Source organism: Ochotona curzoniae, unplaced genomic scaffold (assembly GCF_017591425.1).
Source record: "Ochotona curzoniae isolate NIBS_2020 unplaced genomic scaffold, NIBS_Ocur_1.0 contig_291, whole genome shotgun sequence".
In the NCBI taxonomy this organism is placed as follows: Eukaryota; Metazoa; Chordata; class Mammalia; order Lagomorpha; family Ochotonidae; genus Ochotona; species Ochotona curzoniae.
The window spans coordinates 3,913,560-3,936,443 of NW_024465649.1; the positions used below are offsets into that span (position 1 = coordinate 3,913,560).

Here is a 22,884-nt window from a genome sequence, read left to right on the forward strand (position 1 = left end):
CAAAGATCTGACTTCAGTTAGCCTATCAGGATAAGATAACAACTTAACCATATGTTTTAATATCATAGAGACAATTTTCTCTGGTTTAACACTAGGTGAAATATATCATGTGTCGCATTTACTGGATTTATAAAGCACTTGGTGATTACTAAAATGTTTTCATACTTCATTACCTCTTAAAACACATAATTTAAAAATTAAAACTGCTAGATAATAACCACTCATTTTATAGATACCCAAATCAAGAGCCAAAAATTCAAATGACATTTAAACTATGTGATAGCATGTACTGGGCACAAAAATAACACACTGCATATAGTACTCATATTTCAAAAGCTGACATTTACTATAGCCAAACAGTCTCTAAATGATATTGTCACAACAGTTCTTAACTGCTTAATATAATCTTCGTGCCTTGTACTGCTTCATTAAATACTATATAGACTTAATTTTCATTATTTCAAAATAATTAATTACTGTTAGGGCAAAATATTTCTACTATCAGTGGATTTTATTTATTTTATTTTTATTTCATAGCCTTCATTATTATTTATCAGTACATTTTTACTTCATAAATGTAAAGATGAATTTCTTCAAATTTTGCTTTAATTTGTTTCTGATTGAAAATGGAATGACTATTTTTGTACTGAATTTTTTTAATTAAGATAATCCAAAGGTGTATAACATTTTGTAGAATTCACTGATTATTACTTTTTAAAAGCTTATCTGTAATTTTGTTTTGACTTATCTAAACAAAAATATGTAAGATTTCCCACTAGTAAGGCCAGAGATTAAAAACATATTTTAATGTTAAAAGTATCTAACATGAACATGAAGTATAAAATGCATAAACCTACAAACTTATATATATGTCAGTTAAATTGATCAGCATTACTTGACCAACAAATAACAGACTGAATATGAAGAAATTCTTAGTTTGCCAGTTCCAGGTGGAAGCATTTAAGATATCAGGGAATATACACAATGATAGATCCATTCTTGTCGTTCATTCAGAGGCATTGCATGCTGACAAACCTGCAAGTAAAAACAGAAAGCTGCTTACTTGTATATATTGTTTTCTTTGGCTATTTTTTCATTAGGATCTATACTTCTTGACCTTGTGTTGGAAACACCCTTCTGCAGAGTCCTCACCAGGGAATGGCAATGTATGAGCTGAGGCCCAATAGAGAATGCAGTGTAAATCCCATTCTGATGTAGTAGTTGTGAGTGATGCATGAGAATGTGGGTAAAGGAGGGCGGTAGAAAGTCAAGTAAACACCTTTCCTAACTAAGCTTAGAGTGTTTTCCATAATTCTGATTTGAGGAACAAAGAAAAATTCCCCCTTATCCTAAAGTGTATTAGAATTCAATGGACCATATAGGTTAGAATATAAAACCTATGCCATTTTCTCCTTAACAGATTCTTTGTGGGGGGGATTGGTAGATGGCACAGAGGGAAAGGTGGGATGAGGAGGCATCTATGATCTGTCCCAGTTTCTGTCTAAATCAGAGTCCCAGAGTCCCACTAATATCAAAACTACAGCAGTTTCTAGCTGTTGACTTAACTGCATATCTAAAACTCGGAGGTATTTTATCTGAATTTTATTAAGGCATATTTTTGGTTATCCAGATTTTTTTTCTCTCCCTCTCAAATAAATCTTTTTTTTTTTTAAAATAAAATCAATGGTTAAGATTCAAGAACTTAGCCTGTGAAGTGTCACATCAGCACATCACGTTGGAGAGCCTCGGTTTAACTCCCAGCTCTGCCTCACAGTCCTCCTTCCAGCTAATGCAGACCCTGCGAAGCAGTGCGGATGGCTCAAGTGACCAAGCTGAGAAACACAGATTAGGTCCTCAGATCCTGGTGTCAGCCTCAATTATTACAGATATTTGGAAACGGCATCACTCTCTCTACCTCTCAAACTTAAAAAATTCAAAAATTAAACTTGCATTAACACTTTGTATTTCCATATGGTGTTCTAAAATGTTTTTTGTGTATATCACCATATTTTTATCTTTATAGTAACCTTATGAATTATCTAAAACCTACAATATTATCTTAGTTTCACATGTAAAGAGACTGAGACAGACAGCTTAAGTGAGCTTCCCTTAGTCACTGAAGCTAACAGCAGAATTAGATCAGAACCAAAGTCTCTTACATCTCAACACAGAATGATGCAGACATGAATGTCAGTTTTAATAAATCTTTGACTTCAGTTCCTAACCACAACATCGAATGTTTATTTAATAGCATTTCTTTTTATTCATAGCAGTAAAATAAACATTTCAAAGAAATAAAATACAAGGTTTTAAGTAGAAAATAATGCATTACCGTTGTAGACCTTGGTGCCACCTCCACCACATACGTGTTGAGTCCTCTGCTGTTCACACAATTTTTACTTAACTCGTTGTTGACATGAATGTTCAGCTTATTGTCTGACTAAGAAAAACAATTTGTGAGTTATCAGTCATTTCTTTAATAAACATAAACAAATATAAACCCCAGAGTAATTCCAGAAGTCCAGTTTTTAAGATCACAGTCCATCACAAATTCATACATACTGGCTTCTTCTCTTTATCTTTCCTCATTCATCTCATTTCTGTTACCAATAAACTTTTCTTCTAAATTATTTTTTCTTCTAAATATGACCTTAATATTGATTCCTAGGCCATATGGATATATACTAGAGCCACATTATGTTATCCTTGGCTTACTAGAGCAATAGCTTGTATTTCTTTTGATTACTCTCCAGTATTTCTACTCTCCATGCATTCTGATGTTACCTCTCAAATAATATTCTTGCAATGTCCATTTTAATGTATTACTCACTCATTCAATAAACATTTTTAGTATCAGTGATATGTCAGGCACTGTTCTGGAATCCTGAGATATTGAAATAAAAGACCCCAATGAGCTAGCTACAATCTCCCTAGTGGAGAAGATAAAATGACAATTACAAACAATTGCTCAATCCTATAATAGAAGTATCATTGGAATCTACAGAGACAGAAGATATCTGCTGCCTCTTGTCTACTCCAGAGGCCCTGGTTTTTGTTACCTCTTGCACAACATTCTTGCTTGAAATTCTGGCCTAAGCTAATATTTATGCCTAATTTAATTTGAAACCTGTAAAGAACGAATAATTATTTATTATGAACATTACTAGTAAATTAGGATATTTAATTACCGTGCAATAATAGAGTGAGGACGATAACCACAGTAGTTTCACAGTACAATAGAGGTCCATCTTGTGCTTCATACCTTATTTTCAATCACTGATGTTATCCAGCTGTCATTATTATAAGTATATACAATTATGTTTTCATAGCCATCCATTAATTTGGCATCACCCTTGTTAAGAACAAATTTACATATGATCTGCTCAAGCTGCCCACTACATGTCTCCATACGGACAGCTTTAATTCTTGGCTTGCACTTTTCTGCATGGATCTCAATAACAAATGGGCAAGCCTGATATGGAAGAAAAAGAAAATCTTTGATTAGTCTTCCAGCAGAACTGAGAAAAAACTTATTCATTTATTTTTAAAGATTTATTATTATTTGTTTGAAAAGCAGAGTTAGAAGTGGGAAAGACAGAGAGAGATCCTCTACCTGTTAGTTTACTCCCCAAATGGCTGTAACAGCCAGGACCAGAAGAGGCTAAAACCAGGAGCCAGGAACTCCATTTGGGTCTCCTGGGTGGGTGGTGGGGGTCCAGGCATTTAGGTCATCTTCTCCTCTCCCAGGGACGCTAGCAGGGAGCTGGATGGGAAGTGGAACATGTAGGACTCAAATGGGTACCCACATTGGATGCTGTCGGACAACAGGTAGTTTGATCTACGAGGCCACAATGTGGTCCCCCAAAAGAAATCAATTTGTTACTAATCTATTTATCTTATGCTTTAAGAAATTTACCATATGCCTTTCTGATACACTCTTGGAAGAAAATATTTGCACTGAGAAGTTGAAGAAGCATAAACCTCTTTTGGGTGGCATATTAACAGATATTTTTCATAGAATATGATAACGTTTAGCAAGTCAGAAATACCTCCTTTCTGACACCATAATACTGTCACTGCGCTTTGTTTAATGCTAATTAGTACCATGTAATTTTGTCTTCTTTCTAGCTTTAGGCTTACAGAAACGATTCATCAAAAGGCTCTAAAGAAATGATGTTTAAAATTGAAACTTAATGCATGAATATAGAATTAGAAATTTAAAAATAAATTCACAATACAATCTAAAAACACCCTGGATGGAGAGGAAGAAAAGGGTGAATAGGTGGCAGAAGGTGAAGAAGATGAAGATGATGATTAGAAAGCTGTCCAGCTGCTCCACCTCCTGTCTGGGTCTCTATTGATGACCTGGGATAGCAACAGGACCCATTAACCCACCCAGGAGACGGAGGAAGCTCCTAGCTCCTGGCTTTGGACTGGCTCAGCTCTGGCCATTGTGGGCATTTGAAGAGTGACCTAGTGGATGGAGGAGCTCTCTCTTTCTCACTCTGTAACTCTTTATTCTTTAATGAAAATGAAGTAAATCTTTAAAAAAAGTAAGAAAACAAAGGAATAGTATGTTCTTAAAATATTCATTATAGCATTATCTAACATATGGCTTGAAAGTAAAACCCCTTGTACCATGAAAAGTAACAATTAATGAATAAGTAGAAAGTCAAACTCACATTTTTCAAACAACTGACAAATTTTAGTATATGTGCTGCCAAAGCAAGCACAACTGACAAATTTTAAGTGACAGAAACATTTAACACATTTATGGAGTACCATGCACAGATACTGTACTGTCAGTGTCCAACCAGTGTAAACATATCTATTTCCTCAAACATTAAATCTAGTGTAGTGATAGAGATTGGGGGCTGGCACTGTGGCGTAACAGGCTAATCCTTCACCCGCAGTCCCGGCATCCCCTGTGGGTGCTGGTTTGCGTCCCAGCTGCTGTATTTCTGATTCAGTTCCCTGCTAATGGCCTGGTAAGGCAGTGGAGAACAGTCCAAGTCCTCCAGTGCCCATATCCACATGGGAGACCTGGATGAAGTTCTGACTCTTGCCTTTGTATCAGCCCAGATCTGGCTGTTGCACCATTTGGGGAGCGAACCAACAGACGGAAGATCTATTTCTGTCTCTTCCTCTTGCTCTGTGTAATTCTGATTTTCAGTAAGATAAACAAATATTTAGATCTTTATTACCTCTGTTTTTCACAAGCCATTTTATTTCTGAGCCAATCATATAAATAATAGTAATTATAAAAGGTGATAGTATACGTAGTGCTTGGAATGGGCTAGATACTGTCCAGGTGCTTTACAATCATCAAAAAACATATCACTTATAAAAAGATCAGAATTCCACAATCTCAAACAGATACATTCACCATATTTTAAGAGAAATTTCATTCTTTAAGGATAGTTTCCCATTTAACTCAAACTTCAGCAATCCAAGTAGCAATCTCCACTTACAGACTTTTTGAAACGATCATTTTTTCCTGCATACAATATATTCAAATTCTTTTGTCTCTGAGCTATTGAAATGCTGACAATAAATGTCCAGAGGGAATAGCAACTCGAATTAACTGGCAGAAACATGCTGTTGCACTCAGTACACATTGCTGTAGCACTGAAATTCAAGAATTTGAGAGCCCAATAAAAAAACTATGTCAAGGCCCGGCACAGTAGCCTAGTGGCTAAAGTCCTCACCTTGCACGTGCCAGGGTCCTATATGGGCACCAGTTCATGTCCTGGTGGCTCTGCTTCCCATTCTGCTCCCTGCTTGTGATCTGGGAAAGTAGTCAAGAACAGCCCAAAGCCTTGGGACCCTGCACCCCGTGTGGGAAACCCAGAGGAGGTAACTGGCCCCTGGCTTCGGATTGACTCAGCTCTGGCCATGCCATTGTGGCCACTTGGGAAACGAATCAGCGGACGGCAGATCTTCCTTTTGTGTATCTCCTCCTCTCTGGATATTATAACTCTTAAAAAAAACATGACAAGAAATTGTTCATAGAGTAAAATATTAGGTGCACTAAATCCCTGGAAAAAGAATTCCTGACCTCCGTCAGCTTCAGGGCTCTATTGTAGCCCATCGAGTGTAGGATCACCCACAGGTCCTGGGGATCACCTCCTCGGTCATTGGCTTCCATCAGATTCAACTCCATAAATCCTTGTCTGGTTAGTTCATTCTTCTTTGTTTCAAAATTCTCTGTTAAAAACAAACAAAGGTTCCCTACCTATTTAAAAATGTATACATTTAATCAAATGTCTGCTACTATTTGTAATTGCTCATTTTAAAGGTGGCTTTGTGAATTTGTAAGCAGAATAAAAGTGGAATAAGAATGGCTTCAAACATGCCTAGTAGTCATGCTTCTAATTTCCTACAAGTACAACTAATATCACAGCACATACTGTTGTCAACAAATTCCAAAGGTGTAGGTATTATAAACTTCCAACATAGAAGTTGTAACATTTCTGCGTATAGAATCATCTGCTTCATTACATATATGAAGTTATATATTTAATTATATATAATCATATATAATATATATATAAATTTAAAAGAATTATATAAATTATATAATTTATAATTGTATAAATTATAATTATATATAAAAGATATACAAAAATTAAAGATTCATATATATTTGCCAGTTTAAAATTTCATATATATTTGCTCAACAGAACCTAGATAAATCAGATATAGTAGCCTGAAACTATCGGAGTTTGAAAAAAGTGAATGTGGGGCCTGGTGGCAGGGCCTAGCAGCTAAAATCCTTGCCATGAACGCACCCGGGATCCCATATGGGCGCTGGTTCTAATCCTGACAGCCACACTTCCCATCCAGCTCCCTGCTTGTGGCCTGGGAAAGCAGTTGAGGACAGCCCAAAGCCTGCGGGACCTTGCACCCATGTGGGAGACCTGGAAGAGGTTCCTGGCTCCTGGCTTCGGATCGGCGCAGCACCAGCCGTTGTGCTCACTTGGAGAGTGAATAATCAGACGGAAGATCTTTCTCACTGTCTCTCCTCCTCTGTATATCTGCCTTTCCAATAAAAATAAATAAATCTTTTAAAAAAAAAAGAAAAAAGAAAAAAGAGAATGTGGGATAGTGATATACTTAAGGATACTATATACCTAATTCCTCTAACATTAACTGAACTATCTCCTGGTCCTTAAAGGACTGTTAGACAATGGGGATGCCCTGGATTCTATGAGTCCACTACAACATCCTAGGCAAGGCCAACTATGCCCACCCGGTGCAGATGGTTCTGTTGCCTCTGACTGCCAGGCAGCTAATCAGCTTGAACGTGTCCCAGCTAGGGCTTTGTGTGCGCGCAGCAAGCACACTCTCCAATACTCTTTGCTTGACACCAGAGGCCCTTCACCTTCCTCTGTTCTCCACAGGTAAGCAGCGGTGGGGTGTGCTTCAGCCGCTGCTCTTTTCACTCCTGCACTTTCGCCACCCAGCAACTGTGAGAAACTGCTGACCCTGAGGGAATCTGTGCCTCTCTCTCAGGTGATTGCAGCCTCCCTTGGGGGCTTGGGGAATGTTCACGGTTCAGAGCCTTAGGATTTAGGATTCAGATCTTGTCCCATATGTCTCTGTCTCATATGGTCCCACTCCCCAGCTGCCCTCTCCTTAATGGCATCCCCTCCTCAGGTAGGGGTTGCCCAGTTCCTTGCCCATGGGTTTCTCCTCCGGCCGGCTTTCTTTCATCAGTGTTCTGCCCTATGGGTTCTTCTGCCTCCCTCTGTCTTCTAGGGGTAGATAAAGACTCCCCTTGCGATTCTCCCTTGCTGCTTCAGAACTCACCAGACTTTGTCCGAGTCCCTCTTTGCCCCAGACAGCATCACATTCACCTTGTCAGGCTGCAGGGTACCGTCTTGAGCATTACCCGCAGCTTTTCCTTGCCTGCATGACACCTGCCTTGATCCTGTAGGCTCCAGGGAGTTATGGACACCTTTCAGTCTCTTCTAGCTCTCTGCTCCACTGAATCCTGTTCCTATCTTTCCATACACTCAGCTACACTAGCCTTTTGTGATTGGCCATCTTGAAAACCCCTATATATGTTTCACACGTTAAGAGAAAAAAAGCTCACCTCTACAAACAGCCCAAGCATCTTCATCACATTTCTCACCACTTGCTCTTAATTCAAAAAAATTATATTCCTCCAGGCTAAGTAGACCATTTCCATCCAAATCAATCACTTCAAATATATCTGATAAAGCTGACCTAAAATAATCAAAACAGCAAGTTATTTCTTGTCTTTAAGATGGCTAAACCAAAAAAGTCTATGAGGATAACTCTTCAGAGGAAAATGCTAACCTGGATGGAACAACTTTTGTAAACAATGAATAATATATCCACTTACACTTTTAATATAATATAGCCACATACATTTTACATTATATGGACAAAAAGCTTCTGAAGGAGTCACAGTATCTTAACACACAGTAGAACTCAATAGTAGCTGCTTCTTCCCTTTACCTTTCTCAATTTACTTTCCTCTTTCCACCTGAAATCACATCTTACAGGGTACATCTAAGAAATCGAAGAGCTAAGCTTTTAATTTCACATTTTACAGTTACAAAAATTAATAAAGCAACTATGGGGATTATTTCCAAAGGCAGTGCCTAATGGGAAAATTTGACAACTATGGGACTAAAATCAACTTGCTAAATGTGTGGATTCCAGGAACAAATGATAATCCCTAATTCATGAATGAAAGGTCATCTTCAGATGAGTAGTGAATGAGTGGAGCAAAATTTAAATATGACTTTTTGATATATGCGTACACTGTGTTTAATTAAATGAAACTGATTAACTTAAACCTCACATACTTGTTTTTTTGTAGTAAGAACATTTAAACTCTCCGCTCAGTAATTTTCAAATATGCATCACTATTATAGTCACTATTGCACAGATTCTTGGAACTTATTCTAACTGTCTGTGTGACATTTTTCACCTCTTGAACAATCCCCACCCCAATTCCAGGCCCCTGGAAATGACCAATCTACCCTCTGTTCTCTGAGCTTGACTCCTTTTAGATCCCACATGTAACAGATCATTCAGTATTTGTCTTTCTGTGCTTGGCTTGTTCCACTTAGCATCCTTCCCTCCAAGTTCATCCACATTGTGGTAAGAGTTAAGTCAGTGAAGCAAACTCTGAGGATTTGCGCGGAGGCTTGCCAAAAGGAAAAGGCTCATGCTAGGCTACTGACACATAACCAGTATAGATGTTATATTTCTCACCGAAGTAACCGTAACTTACCTAAATTCCTTCGTAAGAAATAATTCCCCTGTTTCATCTCTACTAACAAGCAGAGCTTCTTCTGCTACCGGTTTTGTTTCTTTCTTTAGCTTACAGCCCGTTGTGGAAGGAATTAACCAGTAAATCCCAGGTCCCAGCTCACCAGTCCATCCAAACACCTTTTCTCAAAAGAATTAAACAAAACAATCATGAGTTTTAATGACTCTTAAATCTTTCTTTCGAAAGAGAAGCATTATGACTTTTCAAATCAATATTTATCAATCAGCTTATCAATTTTTTACAAGCTGTAAATTCTTTTTCCTAGTAGTAATCCTAGCACAAGACAATCAGATGTGGTTCACTATATACCTTTTTTTTAAAGATTTATTTTATTTTTATTGGAAATGCGGATATACAGAGGAGAGACAGAGAAGATCTTCCGTCCGATGATTCACTCCCCAATTGAGCGCAACGGCCAATGCTATGCTGATCCAAAGCCAGGAGCCTCTTCTGGGTCTCCCACGCGGGTGCAGGGTCCCAAAGCTTTAAGCCATCCTCAACTGCTTTCCCGGGCCACAGGCAGGGAGCTGGATGGGAAGCGGGGCTGCTGGGATAGAACCGGCGCCCATATGGGATCCTGGGCGTGCAAGGCTAGGACCTTAACCACTGCGCCACCACGCCGGGTCTGTTCATTATATACTTTTTTAAAAGTTGCCTAAAATTTGAGATAAGAAAATATATTTCTTCTAAATTCTCCAAACAGGAAGCAAAGAGATTTGTTAGAATTTCTTGGTGGGTCTCAGGACGGGGCGTCTCATGCCCCGATCCCTGACGCCAGCCACCATGTGCACGTGGTGAGCTGTCCCCAAGCCTGCCTGGGCTCCGGGGGCTGCTCCCTTCGGGGTGAGTACACCAAGGCGGGGAGGTCTCCGTGACTGGGCAGGCCCAGGGCCCACCCGCCACTCTCACTGGCTGGCAGATGGGATTGGGGAGGGGCGCAACCTTGGGCCTGGGAGTTTATACTTCCAGCAATCTCCTGGCTGCTAGTGGGTCTCAGGACGGGGCGTCTCATGCCCAGATCCATGATGCCAACCACCATATGCATGTGATGAGCTGTCCCCAGGCAGCCAGCATGCCATTTGGTGCTAGGCTCTGCCTGCTGGCTGCCCAGCCGGGGAGCTCTGGGGTTTTAGTTCTGTGAATCTCTGCTTGGTAGCTCCAGGTTGAACCCACTGTGCTTCTGGGATGTGAATCAATCCTAAAGATTCCCAATGACAGTAACTCTTCCTTTGAAGAACTTGTAATCACTGAACAATGCTGACCACCAAATACCAGCCCATGCAAAAACTAAGGCTCAGGGGTTGTCCAGCAGGCTCATATCCTATTACCTGACATGATGATGGATCAGGAGAAGGGTCACATTATGCAGGACCATTACATTAACTAGCACTCGAGAACCATGACTGGGGGTAAATTCTCTGGGGAATGTGTTGGCCAAACCCTGTGGAAATTCTAGCCCCTCTGGTTAGCTCAAGAGTTGGGGTGGTGATGGACTAAGCTAGGTGTGACTAAGCTGCCATCACTCACCAGCAAAGGAACTGACAACAGTCTGGACTGGTCAAGACAGCAGCACCCGAATGTGCATCCTGAATAGGGTGTGGAGTGGGCCAGGCTGCAACATTCACCAGATCATATAAGGCCAAGTGGAAGACCAGACTTTGCCGGAACCTGGCCTAAAACCCAATGGCATGTATGAGAACTAGGTCTGGGAGTGGATCAAGTGGAGGAACTTGGGAAACTCCCCTGGTGAGTTATAGCTCCTGCTGGTGAACATTTGGTCCAGACCTGGAGGTCAGACAAGCTGGGCAAAGTAGCTCCAGCAGCTGGCTAATGTGTGAATTGATAATGGAACCGGGTGGACTAGACAGGACTGAGCAAACCTTATCCCACAAGTGAAACTACAGACCAGGATGGAGCACAGGTCATGCTGAGCTAGGCTCTTGCACCTACTGGTCTGCATGAGCCAGGAACACTGAGCCACAGTGTCTAAGGCAGAGAGGTTGGAACAGGTGAGGGGCTGAGCCAAGCTGAGTCAGAAGAACCACTGGCATGTGCGTAATCTATGGCTGGGAACAGGTCCGGCTGGGGAACTAAGGGGACATCCTAGCTGGGTTGAGGTTCCCATCAAGTGGCACGTGGGCTGTGATGGGGGCTGTGTTCTGATCAGAAAACGGATGTAGTCTCCCTTGGCACAAGTGTGGACTGGGATTGGACGCACCAGGCAGGCCAGACTCCAACACCCTCTGGTGTCCTGGAGGGCCAGGGTAGATGTGTGATGGACTAGGCTAGGTCTCAACCCCTACTGAGCCATGTGTGAGTCATATATGGGTATAGACGAGTCATGGCTGGGCTGAAACATCCAAAAGCAAGGACCAGTTTAGGTTAAACACCAGTCAGGAAAAGTCACTGTTCCTGTTAGGATAGGAGGTGAACTGAGTAGGGATGGCTTATGGACCCCCTGGTATGCGCAAAATCTGGCACTGGAAGAGGTTCTGATGGAGAAGCCTGGGCAACTCCTCTGGCAGGACACAGACCCAGCAGGTAAGCGTAAGAAGCATGGAAGAAAACAGCCAAGCAGTCATGGAAAGTGTCCCACTGGCATACATTTGGCATGGGTCGGGGCAGACCAGGCTGAATCAGTTCACATCATCCACTGGCAAATCCAAGCACCAGAACAGTGTGGGTTGAGCCGAGTTAGGTCACGCCAAAAACCAGGGCACAATACTGAATGCCAAGGTGAGGTTGCCTGTACTGGATGTGACTGCAGCACCCAACCAGCATGCGTGAGAACCAGGAAAGGAGGGGGCAGAGCCAGCAGGGAGAATATGGAGGGGTTCCCTTGCTGGACAGCTACTCCCACTGGAGAGCATGAGCTGGGATGGGGGCAGGGCAGACCAGACTAAGCAGGGCTACAACACCTGTGTGCCTCATGTGGACTAGATCAGGGAAAAGCCAGGCTGGGCTGATTATTCCTACTGATGCAAACAAAATTAGAGTGGGTGAGGGTTGTTTGGGCTTAGCCACAGCATCAGCTGGCAGAAGCTGGCACTGGGGGGCTAGTTCTGTCAAGGCAAACCACAGAACTACCTGGAGAGTGTATAATCTGGGAGTGGGAAAGGACTGGGAGGGAAATAGTGGGCTCATCCCTCTAGGGTTACCACTTCTATGGGAGGGCACGAAAACCAGGACAGAGGCTGGGGGTGGAATGGGTTGTGGGACAGCCTGGACTACTGCTGCACATACTGGCAAACCAGGGTAGGGGACAGGCCTGGTGGGGGTTATTGTGGGTCGCTCCAACTAGGCTGCAGCTCCCACTGGTTTATGTGAGGGCCAAGTATGTGCTGGGCAGAACCAGGCTGGACTGCAACACCCATTGGTTCCAGTGGAAGTTGGGGCTGAAAACAGAACCAACCCAGCAATTGCAACCACCAGCTGATTGGGGCAATGGACTGTGCTGGGCCCTGTACTTGCTAGCACATACAAGAATCTGGTCTGGGAACACCTCAGACAAAGTTTCTTTGGGGATCCCCCCAATCGAAATGCTGGTCTCAGAAAGCTAACCAAGAAAAGACAGAAGACAGAACAGGTCAACCAATCACCTGAGCTATATGTTGGCAGCGAAATACTGGGCAAACAGAGACTCTATGATGGACTATGTCAATCAATGGATTCTTGAAAGACCTCATTGTGCTTGGAGTGGCAAGATTGGCAGCGATTCATAAATGGTGAACTATCAAAACCACTTGAGCCAGTATCCCAGAGCATTCCCTACATCTGGGACTTGGGGTGGGTGGGAAATTGGGTGGGCCTTCTTCCTCAATATTGCCCTTTAAGCATGAAGGAAACAATATGGAAATAATAGTCTTACCCACTTTCCTATAGCCCTTGAACCTTTTTACCCTAATTAACTATAAAGATTGTCAAAAATATAATAAAAAAGAAACTAAAAAGAAAAAATTTCTTTATGCAAATTTTGAGTTCCATTAATTTAAAAATGTAAGACTATTACAACTTCCTAATTTGATTCAAAAATAGCTTCATGCTTTGTAAATCACACTTAATGACACAAAATAAAAATTAAATATATTTTAGGAATTCCTTATTTTTATGAAATATACATATGTATAAGAGCTGAATTATGTGGAATTTTATTGCTATTTATGCAATATGGTCTCTAATGATGATATAGAATCCCAGATAAATCTACTTTCCATGATATTCTGATATCTATCATGTGTTTGATATTTATACTGAGTGCCAAGATATCTGTACAGGAAAATATTTTATTCTCTTACTCTATAAAAATAGAACTAGTGATGTGTTTGCACCTTTTAAGAGCCTTCTGGAACTCAAAAGGTTCCCATGAAAACAAGGGGTTGCTTCTGTCACATATATTAAATCTAAGCACTTTCCAGTTATAGCTAAACAGCTTTTTTCTCTTCAGTACAAATTAATGCAAAGGAATCTTGTCGAATTCTGCATCCAAAAATTCCGTTCAAAACCTCAGATACTGACACAAAGAACAAAGCTGTTCATCCCAATCCTGGGTTTAATACTATTTCTGTCCCTACAAATCAGAGAAACACTACAGTTGATTATGCCCCATTTTTGACAAAGATGCAACTTAGGGCCTGGCAGCGGCACCTAGCAGCTAAAGTCCTCACCTTGAACGCCCTGGGATCCCATATGGGCGCCGGTTCTAATCCTGGCAGCTCCACTTCCCATCCAGCTCCCTGCTTGTGGCCTGGGAAAGCAGTTGAGGATGGCTTAAAGCCTTGGGACTCTGCACCCATGTGGGAGACCTGGAAGAAGTTCCTGGATCCTGGCTTCGGATCGGCATAGCATTGGCCGTTGTGCTCACTTGGGGAGTGAATCATCGGATGGAAGATCTTTCTCTCTGTCTCTCCTCCTCTCTGTATATCTGACTTTCCAATAAAAATAAATAAATTTTTTTTTTAAAAAAGGAAGCAACTTAATATAATTGATAGTGATTCTGAAGACTAAACTTAACCAAATCTATTCTTTGGAATCATAATCTTTACAAAGGCCAGATAAAAGGGTTAACCAGGAAGGAAAAAAACCATTATCTTGGTGCTCTCCATGAGTCCCTTTTCCACACGATTTGGCATTCATTGCAACTATGCATAAAAAAAATTTTTTTTCATAAGCACAAACTCTTCTTCAGGAAAATAAGTGGTAAACTAAAAATGTAAATTAAAAATCCATAAATGTAATGACATTTTACTGTTCAATAGAAGCCGTATATAATAAAGAAATAAACATAAACCTGTTCAAACTATTGCCACTTAGCTAATTATTAACTTTTTTACAAATGCAGTGTTACAAGAAAGTTATTTTATTCAAACGAAATGGGAAAAGCTATTGGTTTGGAGAATGCTTTATCTTCAAAACTTTGAAGTTGGTTCTAGAGGAGAATTTAGTCAAAACATTTACTTCTGCCATTTGATTTGTTTCTTATCTGTTGGGAAGCCTGTAATCAAGACTTCTATATAACATTCCAGGGAAATGTTTGTCTGGTATAGATTCTATGTAAGATTAAATAGGATATTGCAGTAAGCCCTTGACTACTATTATTTCTGTTGTGCAGCAGATGTGTTTTGTAGTCCTTGCAACATAAATAGCCATATTTACGTATCTGCCTTACATACTTGGCTTCTGAATAAGTATATAATTAGAGTAGACAGAGACAATCCAAGGGCAACATATACAAACATTTAAAAGCATTTCTTTATGTCAATGGATTTTTGAAGCCCTTAGCAGGAGTCCAGCTGAGGACAGTTATCTTGAAGCTTTTCTATTTTATAGCAGTAAGTGTAAGAATAACAAGTACTGCAACTCTTTTGAAGTTTTGAATTGTTTATATTTAAAGGGGAAAAGTCTGCTTTTATCAATCTTATTTGCGAGTATAACAAATGCAACACAATGTTCATGTGTAAAGCCTCATGGCATTTAGAGAAGAGGAAAGTATGATGTTATAAAACTTAGGAGCTATGAATCTGAGGGGTCGGCGGGTGGAGCCAATGCTTGCAGCACCAACATCCATATGGGTGCTGGTTTGTGCCTAAGCCGCTCCACTTCTGACCCAACTCCCTGCTAATGTGCATGGGAAAGCAGCAGAAGATGGTTCTAGTACTTGCACCCCAGTATTCACATGGGAGACCCAGAAGAAGTTCCTGGCTCTTGACTTTCACACCAGTCCAACTCTCTCCTCCTGTCTGGAATTCTACCTTTCAAATAAATAAATAAATCTTTAAAAAAAGAAAGAAGCTACCAATCTAGGACTGTAGGTCAATCTTGAATTTTTAATAAATCTGAGTAAGAAAAAGTGCTTCATAATTAATAAAATATATAGTACCTACTGTCTTTAAATACTATTTATATCTTAATTGGGAGGAGAAATGAGAAATTAAAAAAAATAGAATAAATACAGAAAAACTGTTATTTACTGTAAACATCAGTTTGTTCTGTATTTTAAAATTAAATAATAGGGCCCTGCCGTGGTAGCTTAGTGGCTAAAATCCTCGCCTTGAACACGCTGGGATCCCATATGGGCGCCGGTTCTATCCCGGTGGCCCCACTTCGCATCCAGCTCCCTGCCTGTGGCCTGGGAAAGCAGTCGAGGACGGCCCAAAGCCTTGGGACCCTGAACCACGTGGGAGACCTGGAAGGAGCTCCTGGCTTCGGATTGGTTCAGCTTCTGCTGTTGTGGTCACTTGGGGAGTGAATCAGCAGATGGAAGATCTTTGTTTTTCCTCCTCTTCATATATCTGACTTTCCAATAAAAAAATAAATCTTTACAAGTAAATAAATGAAATGAAACAATAGAAAATAAATATACTTACCTCTCTATTTCGTAGCTCAGTAAAATACATGGGCTGTAGATTTGTTGGATTCTCATGTTCCATCAAAATATATAAAGTTGTATCAACAGATAACCAAGGAGATGACTTTCCTGTAAATAAAACAACCCAAATGCTTTACAGACAAGCAATCATTATTTACTTTTTCCATCAAAAAAAATTTAGTAGTTTTTTCCCTATTAGAATTTTTTAAAAGAAAACATACCTCATATTAACAGCTTAGAGTATGTGATAATGCATTGATACACCTATGTAAGTGACCTCATGAGAAACATTCTGTGTATACTTATTTCCTAGAAATCACAACTTTTGTTGAAATCATCAAATGCTGAGGCTACAGGGCAACTGAGACCCCTAGAACGTATTCTGGAGCTGGGATGTAGGTGTTGGCTTCTCTGCAGTACTCAGGAGAAACATCAGACACGGTTTACGCACTCTAAATTCCAAATTCCTATCTCTAATAGAATCTTTCCCCTAAATGTTAGATCTAAACAACCAAGTATTTGAGATTCACATGTGAGTACCACAAGAAAGGAAAAATAAAACCACAAAAAATTAAAAATATCATATTCAAACTGATGAAAAAAAGATGAAGAGAAAACTTTGACCACACTCATAGAGGAAAAGCCTAGTTTCTCTGAGTAACAGATGGAGTCCTCATGACAGTGTGCACTCGCACACACACACACACACACACACACACACACACACACACACATCCACCCTTGCCTACTCCATTCTAGACACTCCGGCCTCCATTCTTCTAACTCCAGGACTCTCCACCTTGGAGCCTCTCTATGGGGAATGCTCTGTCACCTGCTTCATTCTTCAGTCAACCCTTACACAACACCTACACCCTTAAAGCTTACTTCTTACCTTCCGTGGAAGACAGCGAAATAGCATGTTATTTGCAATGTGTGAAACTGTAGCTCTTCGATCAAGAGATCAAGTCTATTACCCCATCCTATCAATTTGGACTTGTTTTGTGACATGTTCAGAACAACAGGATTTCACGGAAACCACAGTATGCCAACTCTAAGGTCACTGTTATATCATGAGAGTAAGTTTAGATGAGTTTACTAGAAGATGAGAGATTTTGTGAGGCAGAGTTGAGCTGTCCCAGCTAAGATGGCGTATGTAGGAAAAAATCTAGCCAATCTGGAAAGTCAGCCACGAAGTGACCTGTTGTTGACTACAGTGATATAGGTTAGCCCCATACAGAAAGTCTAGACTGAATGAACTGTAGGACTTCCTGAAGGAACTGCAAGTCTGTTGCTTACACGTGCATCAGCAAAGTGCCTGCTTCCAGTCATTGACTTTTAGGGTAACTACATGATCGGTAACCAGTACTCTTTCATAGGTCACTTTCTTAAGTATATACCAATGATCCCATTTTTAATTTTAGATGCAATCGATATTCCCCCATCTTCCAGAGTTCCCCTTTTGCTGCATTTTCCCTATAGCACTTAGTACTTCCTAACATACTGTGTAATTTATTATTTATTCTGTTTATTATTTATTGTTTCCCACACTGAAATGTAAGCTCGTGAGAGTAAGAATATCTGTTTATTGGTACTCTGATATATCCAAAACTTCTAAATTGATGTTTAGTATAAAAGGCTCTCAATAAATATTTGATAAATAAATGAATATAAAGGGATCTTATAGGAACAGAGAATTAGCAACCACACTGAATTTTCATAACTATCATCATTCTTCCCTCTGAAAAATTACTACTATAACTGTCATTTAAAATTGCCAACTGACAAATATTGTGTATTCCACAAGACAGATAGTGAAAACTTTTAAGGCCTCTATTTTAGGAGGAAAAAAAAGGCATGTGGGAAGAATTTTCTAGTAAAAAATGTTTCTTTGTAAATATTTTTAAAAGATTTATGTTATTTTATTTTTACTTAAAGGCAGAGTTTCAGAGAAAAAGAGAGACAGAGAAACAGGTCTTCCATCCACTGGTTCAATTCCCAAATGGTCATAACAGCTGGAGCTAAGCAGATCTAAAGCCAGCAGCCAGCAGCTTCTTCAGTCTCCCATATGAATGCAGGGAGCCCAAGGATTTGGGCCTCACTGCACTACCTTCCCAGGCTGCAAGCAGGGAGCTAAATCGAAAGTGGAGCAGCAGCCAGGATGAGAACCAGTGCTAATATAGGATGCTGGCATCATAGATAGAGGCTTAGCCTACTATACCACAACGCTGACCCATGTGGGCGGGGAGTGTGTGTGTGTAAAGATTTATTTATCAAAACCAACATTAAGAAATAATAGGGAAGAGCTGGCTTTTGCCTGGGGACCCATATAGATAACTGACTGCTTCCCTTCAGGTCCAGTTTCCTGCTAAGGCACCAGGGAAAGCAGAAGATGGCCCAGATACTTCACTCCCAGAGAGCCATATGAAGACCCACATGGAATTTCCAACTTCCAGTTTGAGCCCGACCCAAACCTAGTCATGGCAGTCACTGGGGAAGTGACACACTGGATGCAGGATTTCTTTCTTTTTCTCTCCCTCTCTTACTGTTACAGATGTGGCTGACTGACTCAAGAAGTCCAAGATGGAGGCCAGCATGGTGACACTGTAGGTAAATAATCTTATTTACCTTATAAAGCCACCTTATCATTAGCATGCCGTGGGGGCACTGTTCAGTGTCTTGGCTGCTCTACTGTGATCCAGCTCACTACTGCTGGCCTGGGAAGAGCAGTAAAAGATGGCTCAAGTATTTGAGCTCCAGCCACCCATGTGGGAAACCCAGATGAAGGTCTTAGCTACTGGTTTTGGCCCTGTCTGCACTGGCCACTGTAGCCACCTAGGGAGTGAACCAGTGGAATGAAGATCTATTTTCTTCTCTATTTGTAACCCTGACCTCCAAAGCAAGCAAATAAATGACAAATCTTAAAAAAAAAAATGTACAAGATTGCGGCTTGCACTGTGGCATAGCAATTAAGCGGCTGCCTATATCACAGCATCTGGTTCAGGTCCCGCCTGCTTCACTTCCGAACCAGTTCCCCATTAGTGTGCCTGGGAAGCAGAAGATAGCCAAGTGCTTGGGCCCCTATACCCACATGGGAGACCCAGAATAAGCTGCTGGCTCCTGGTGGCGGCCTGGCTCAGCCCAGCCATTATAGCCATTTCGGGAGTGAACCAACCAGATGGAAGATCTCTCCTCCATCTTTCCTTCTCTCTATAAATAACTCTGCCTTTCAAATAAATAAACACATTTTTTGAAAAAAGTACAGGATAGCCATCTTAGACAATAGGAAATTATTACTTTTTAATCTAGAAAATAATTTTACCATGAAATCAAAGATTATTAATATGTTCTTAAGTCAGACATAGATCTTAAAAGGTATTTTAAAAAGAGACTTGCAGTTTCAAATCCCAAATTATACCCATATGAAACTTTCCTGAGACATATTAAAGAAATTGATAAATGGAATTACTTAAGATTAGGAAGTAAAAAATCAATTATATACAATGAGAAAAAAAAGGAAATGTTGTAATGTTCTGTTATTGTTTTAAAAACAATATTTTAAACACATACACAAAGTAGTTTGCTTGCTTTGCATGTAACATAGCTAATGCATACACTAACTCTTCAAATTAACTTTTTTGTTAGGCACATCATTTTCTTCATTAACCATAAAGCATTTGCAAAAGTATTTCTACAAGAGGACACATACAATCAATATTTCAAAAATAAGCAGGAAATTTCAACTTGCCTTCAACCTGACTCAGGTTTAATGGCTTAATTGTTAGATAAACCATGGACTTCTCAGCTAGGTGCATCTTGTATTGATGACTAATGATTTTACCATCTTCCTCTAAGAAAAAGCAACCCTTTGACTGTACACATTGCCACTCCTGTAAAGGAAAAAAAGAAGTTTCCAAATGATGTTAAATGTTTCTATTATATGCATAGTATTGAGGGAGAACTCAATTATATATTATATATGTTTTATTATATATGTTTTATATAATTATATAAGTTTATATATATTACATAAGTTTTATATATACATAAAACTTCATCTAGACACAGTGATAGGTCCACAGGAATAGCTGCATATTTCGGAAGTCTGGCTCAGTGGTGAAGGGGCCCCTGGCCCACATCAGAGTGTATGAGTTCAGTTCTCAGCTGGGGGACCTCATTCCAGCTTCCTGCCAAGGCAGACCCTGGAGGAAGAAGCTATGGCTCAAGTGGCTGGGCTTCTGCACCCAGAAGGAAGACCTACATGAGCTCCTGGCTTCTGGTTTTGGCTTGGCTCAATCCTAACTGTTGTAGGCATATAGGGAATGACCCACAGGAGGATGAAGGAAATGCTCTCTCAGGAAAAAAATAAAGCCTTAATGGGTAATAAATGAGCATGCAAGATAAATGTTCAATTATATTTGGCAGTAACATATGAATAGAATAAAAAGGGATAACTTAACCTCATTTCCCAAAAACAGAGCTAGCTCACTGTAGATGCTAAATGTTTAGTGTGTAAATGGCTGGGAAAGGCATTTATATCAACCGAGTGGGCAATGAATGAAGTATAGCATGATAGGTTGACAGTATTTATTTAATGAAAATTTAGGAAGAGACATAACAGAGAGAAGAAATAAGAAAAATAAAATTCATGAAAGTGGAAGTAGTACTGAAGCAAAGCAATAAAACAAATATCCTGAAGTAATAATCTGGGAGAGAGTAACGCTGGGAGCATAAGAATGGCAGTGTTAAGGACCACTAAAACCAGTATGTTGAAAGAGAAAGTAACAGAACCCTGAATTTCATGAGAAGCCATATAACCACCAACAGAACTCTCTCAAGCCTGGGTAACTAAGAAAACTCCATAAAAATTTCATAGCTACAGAAAAATGCTGATATGTAGAAAAGTACATTTTGAGAAAGACCTTTCTACATTGGATTTTCCAATTCTCTCGTACCAGCCAAATCCTTTCTCAGAATCTGAATTAATACATCTAATGAGGAGCTCAAAACTAGCACAAAATAAGTTTGAAAACAGCATCTGACACAGAAAATGAAGAATTTTTCACTGAAATTATGAGAAAATGGATCATCATTACGAATGATTATTATGACTTCCACAAACAGAATATTATTAAGGCTTTGAAGTGGCTTTATGAAAAAAGATTTTGAAAAATGTCTCTAACAATATTAATATTTTCAATACTTTAATAATTGAACATTAGCTCCATAACAATAACACAAATACTTTAATGTACTGCAGAAAAATTCATTAGTGGCATTGACAAGGCAACACAAAATATAATTTATAATGAGATTTATTTCTAGCTCATCTTATAAAACAGGCTAAATTATAATAGCATAGACTTTCACAGAGTTATACTAAAACCATTCATAATTATTTTAATATTTTTATTTTAATGCATTTTAAATAAAAATTTTTAATTAAAAAAGAAAATCGAAAAATCTAAAAATTCTATCATCCTACTTTAATTTTTATGACTATATAAAAATAAGTACTCATATTTCAATAAAAGTTCAATCTAATTTTATATGAAACATACTTTGCCCCTGAAAAAGAATAACCCGGGAGAGGCTCCTGGTTCCTGGCTTTGGATTGGTGCAGCTCTTGGGGAATGAATCAGTGGATGGAAGATCTTCCTCTCTGTCTCTCCTCCTCTTGGAAGAGGAAGATCTTCCATCTGATTATTCACTCTCCAAGTGAGCACAACGGCTGGTGCTGCACCAATCAGAAGCCAGGAGCCAGGAAATTCTTCTGGGTTTCTCACATGGATGCAGGGTCCCAAAGCTTTGGGCCATCCTCAACTGCTTTCCCAGGCCACAAATAGGGAGCTGGATGGGAAGCATGGCTGCTGGGATTAGAACTGGCGCCCATATGGGATCCTGGTGCTTTCAAGGTGAGACCTGAGCCACTCAGCCCAACGAACTGGGCCTGAAAAAAAAGTTTTGTGGTTTTTTTAGTTGTTTGTTTGTTTGTTTAAAGAATAACACTGGAAGACTCACATTTTCTGATTTCAAAACTTACTATAAAACTAGAGTAACTGGGGATGTAGCTGTGGCATACCATGTTAAGCTACCGACTTCAGTGCCACAATCCACTGTCGGCCCTGGTTTGAGTTCTAGCGACAACACTTCCAATCCAGCTCTGTGCTAAAAGCAGAAGATGGCTCCAGTGCTTGGACCCTTGAATCCACAGGGGAGATGTGAAAAATGATCCTGGCTTCTGGCTTTGTACTGGTCCAGCTCTGGCTATTTTAGCCTTTTTTGAGTGAGCCAGTGCATGATAGAGTTTGACTGTCTGTCTGTAATTCTGTCTTTCAAATAAGTAAATAAATCTTTAAGAAAAACCTACTGTAATCAAAACGGTATGGTGCTGCATAAAAAGGGACATAGAAGTCAAAAGACTACATTAGACAGCCCAGAAATAAATCTTGCATATACTTATATATTAAGTGATTTGCATTTTCTTGAAAAGTCTATTTTCTTTTGTTTTGTTTGTAAGCCAGCACTAAAGAGAGATGGAGAGAGGTATTCCCTCCACTGGTCATTCCCCGAACACCCACACACATGACTGGGCCACTAAAGTCACAAAGCAGATACTCTTTTCAGGTCTCCCATGTGGGTATAGGCATCCAAGCACTTAGACCATTTTCTACTGCTTTCTCAGGCACATTAGCAGGGAGCTGGATTTGAA

The 22,884-nt window shown here is 40.0% G+C and overlaps 1 protein-coding gene across 1 annotated transcript in view; it reads right to left on the minus strand.

The window, feature by feature from the left end:
* Window positions 1-732: 732 nt before the first annotated feature.
* The window catches only part of EFCAB7 (EF-hand calcium binding domain 7), a 39,182-nt gene continuing 17,030 nt past the window's right edge, over window positions 733-22,884 (minus strand). The window contains exons 7-14 of the mRNA XM_040978641.1: window positions 19,921-20,062; window positions 16,174-16,283; window positions 9,272-9,429; window positions 8,099-8,232; window positions 6,059-6,207; window positions 3,263-3,472; window positions 2,333-2,440; window positions 733-1,035 (exon numbers count right to left, since the gene is read on the minus strand). Coding sequence (XP_040834575.1) covers window positions 961-1,035; window positions 2,333-2,440; window positions 3,263-3,472; window positions 6,059-6,207; window positions 8,099-8,232; window positions 9,272-9,429; window positions 16,174-16,283; window positions 19,921-20,062 — 1,086 coding nt within the window. The 3' untranslated portion in view covers window positions 733-960. The remainder of the gene's footprint in view (window positions 1,036-2,332; window positions 2,441-3,262; window positions 3,473-6,058; window positions 6,208-8,098; window positions 8,233-9,271; window positions 9,430-16,173; window positions 16,284-19,920; window positions 20,063-22,884) is intronic.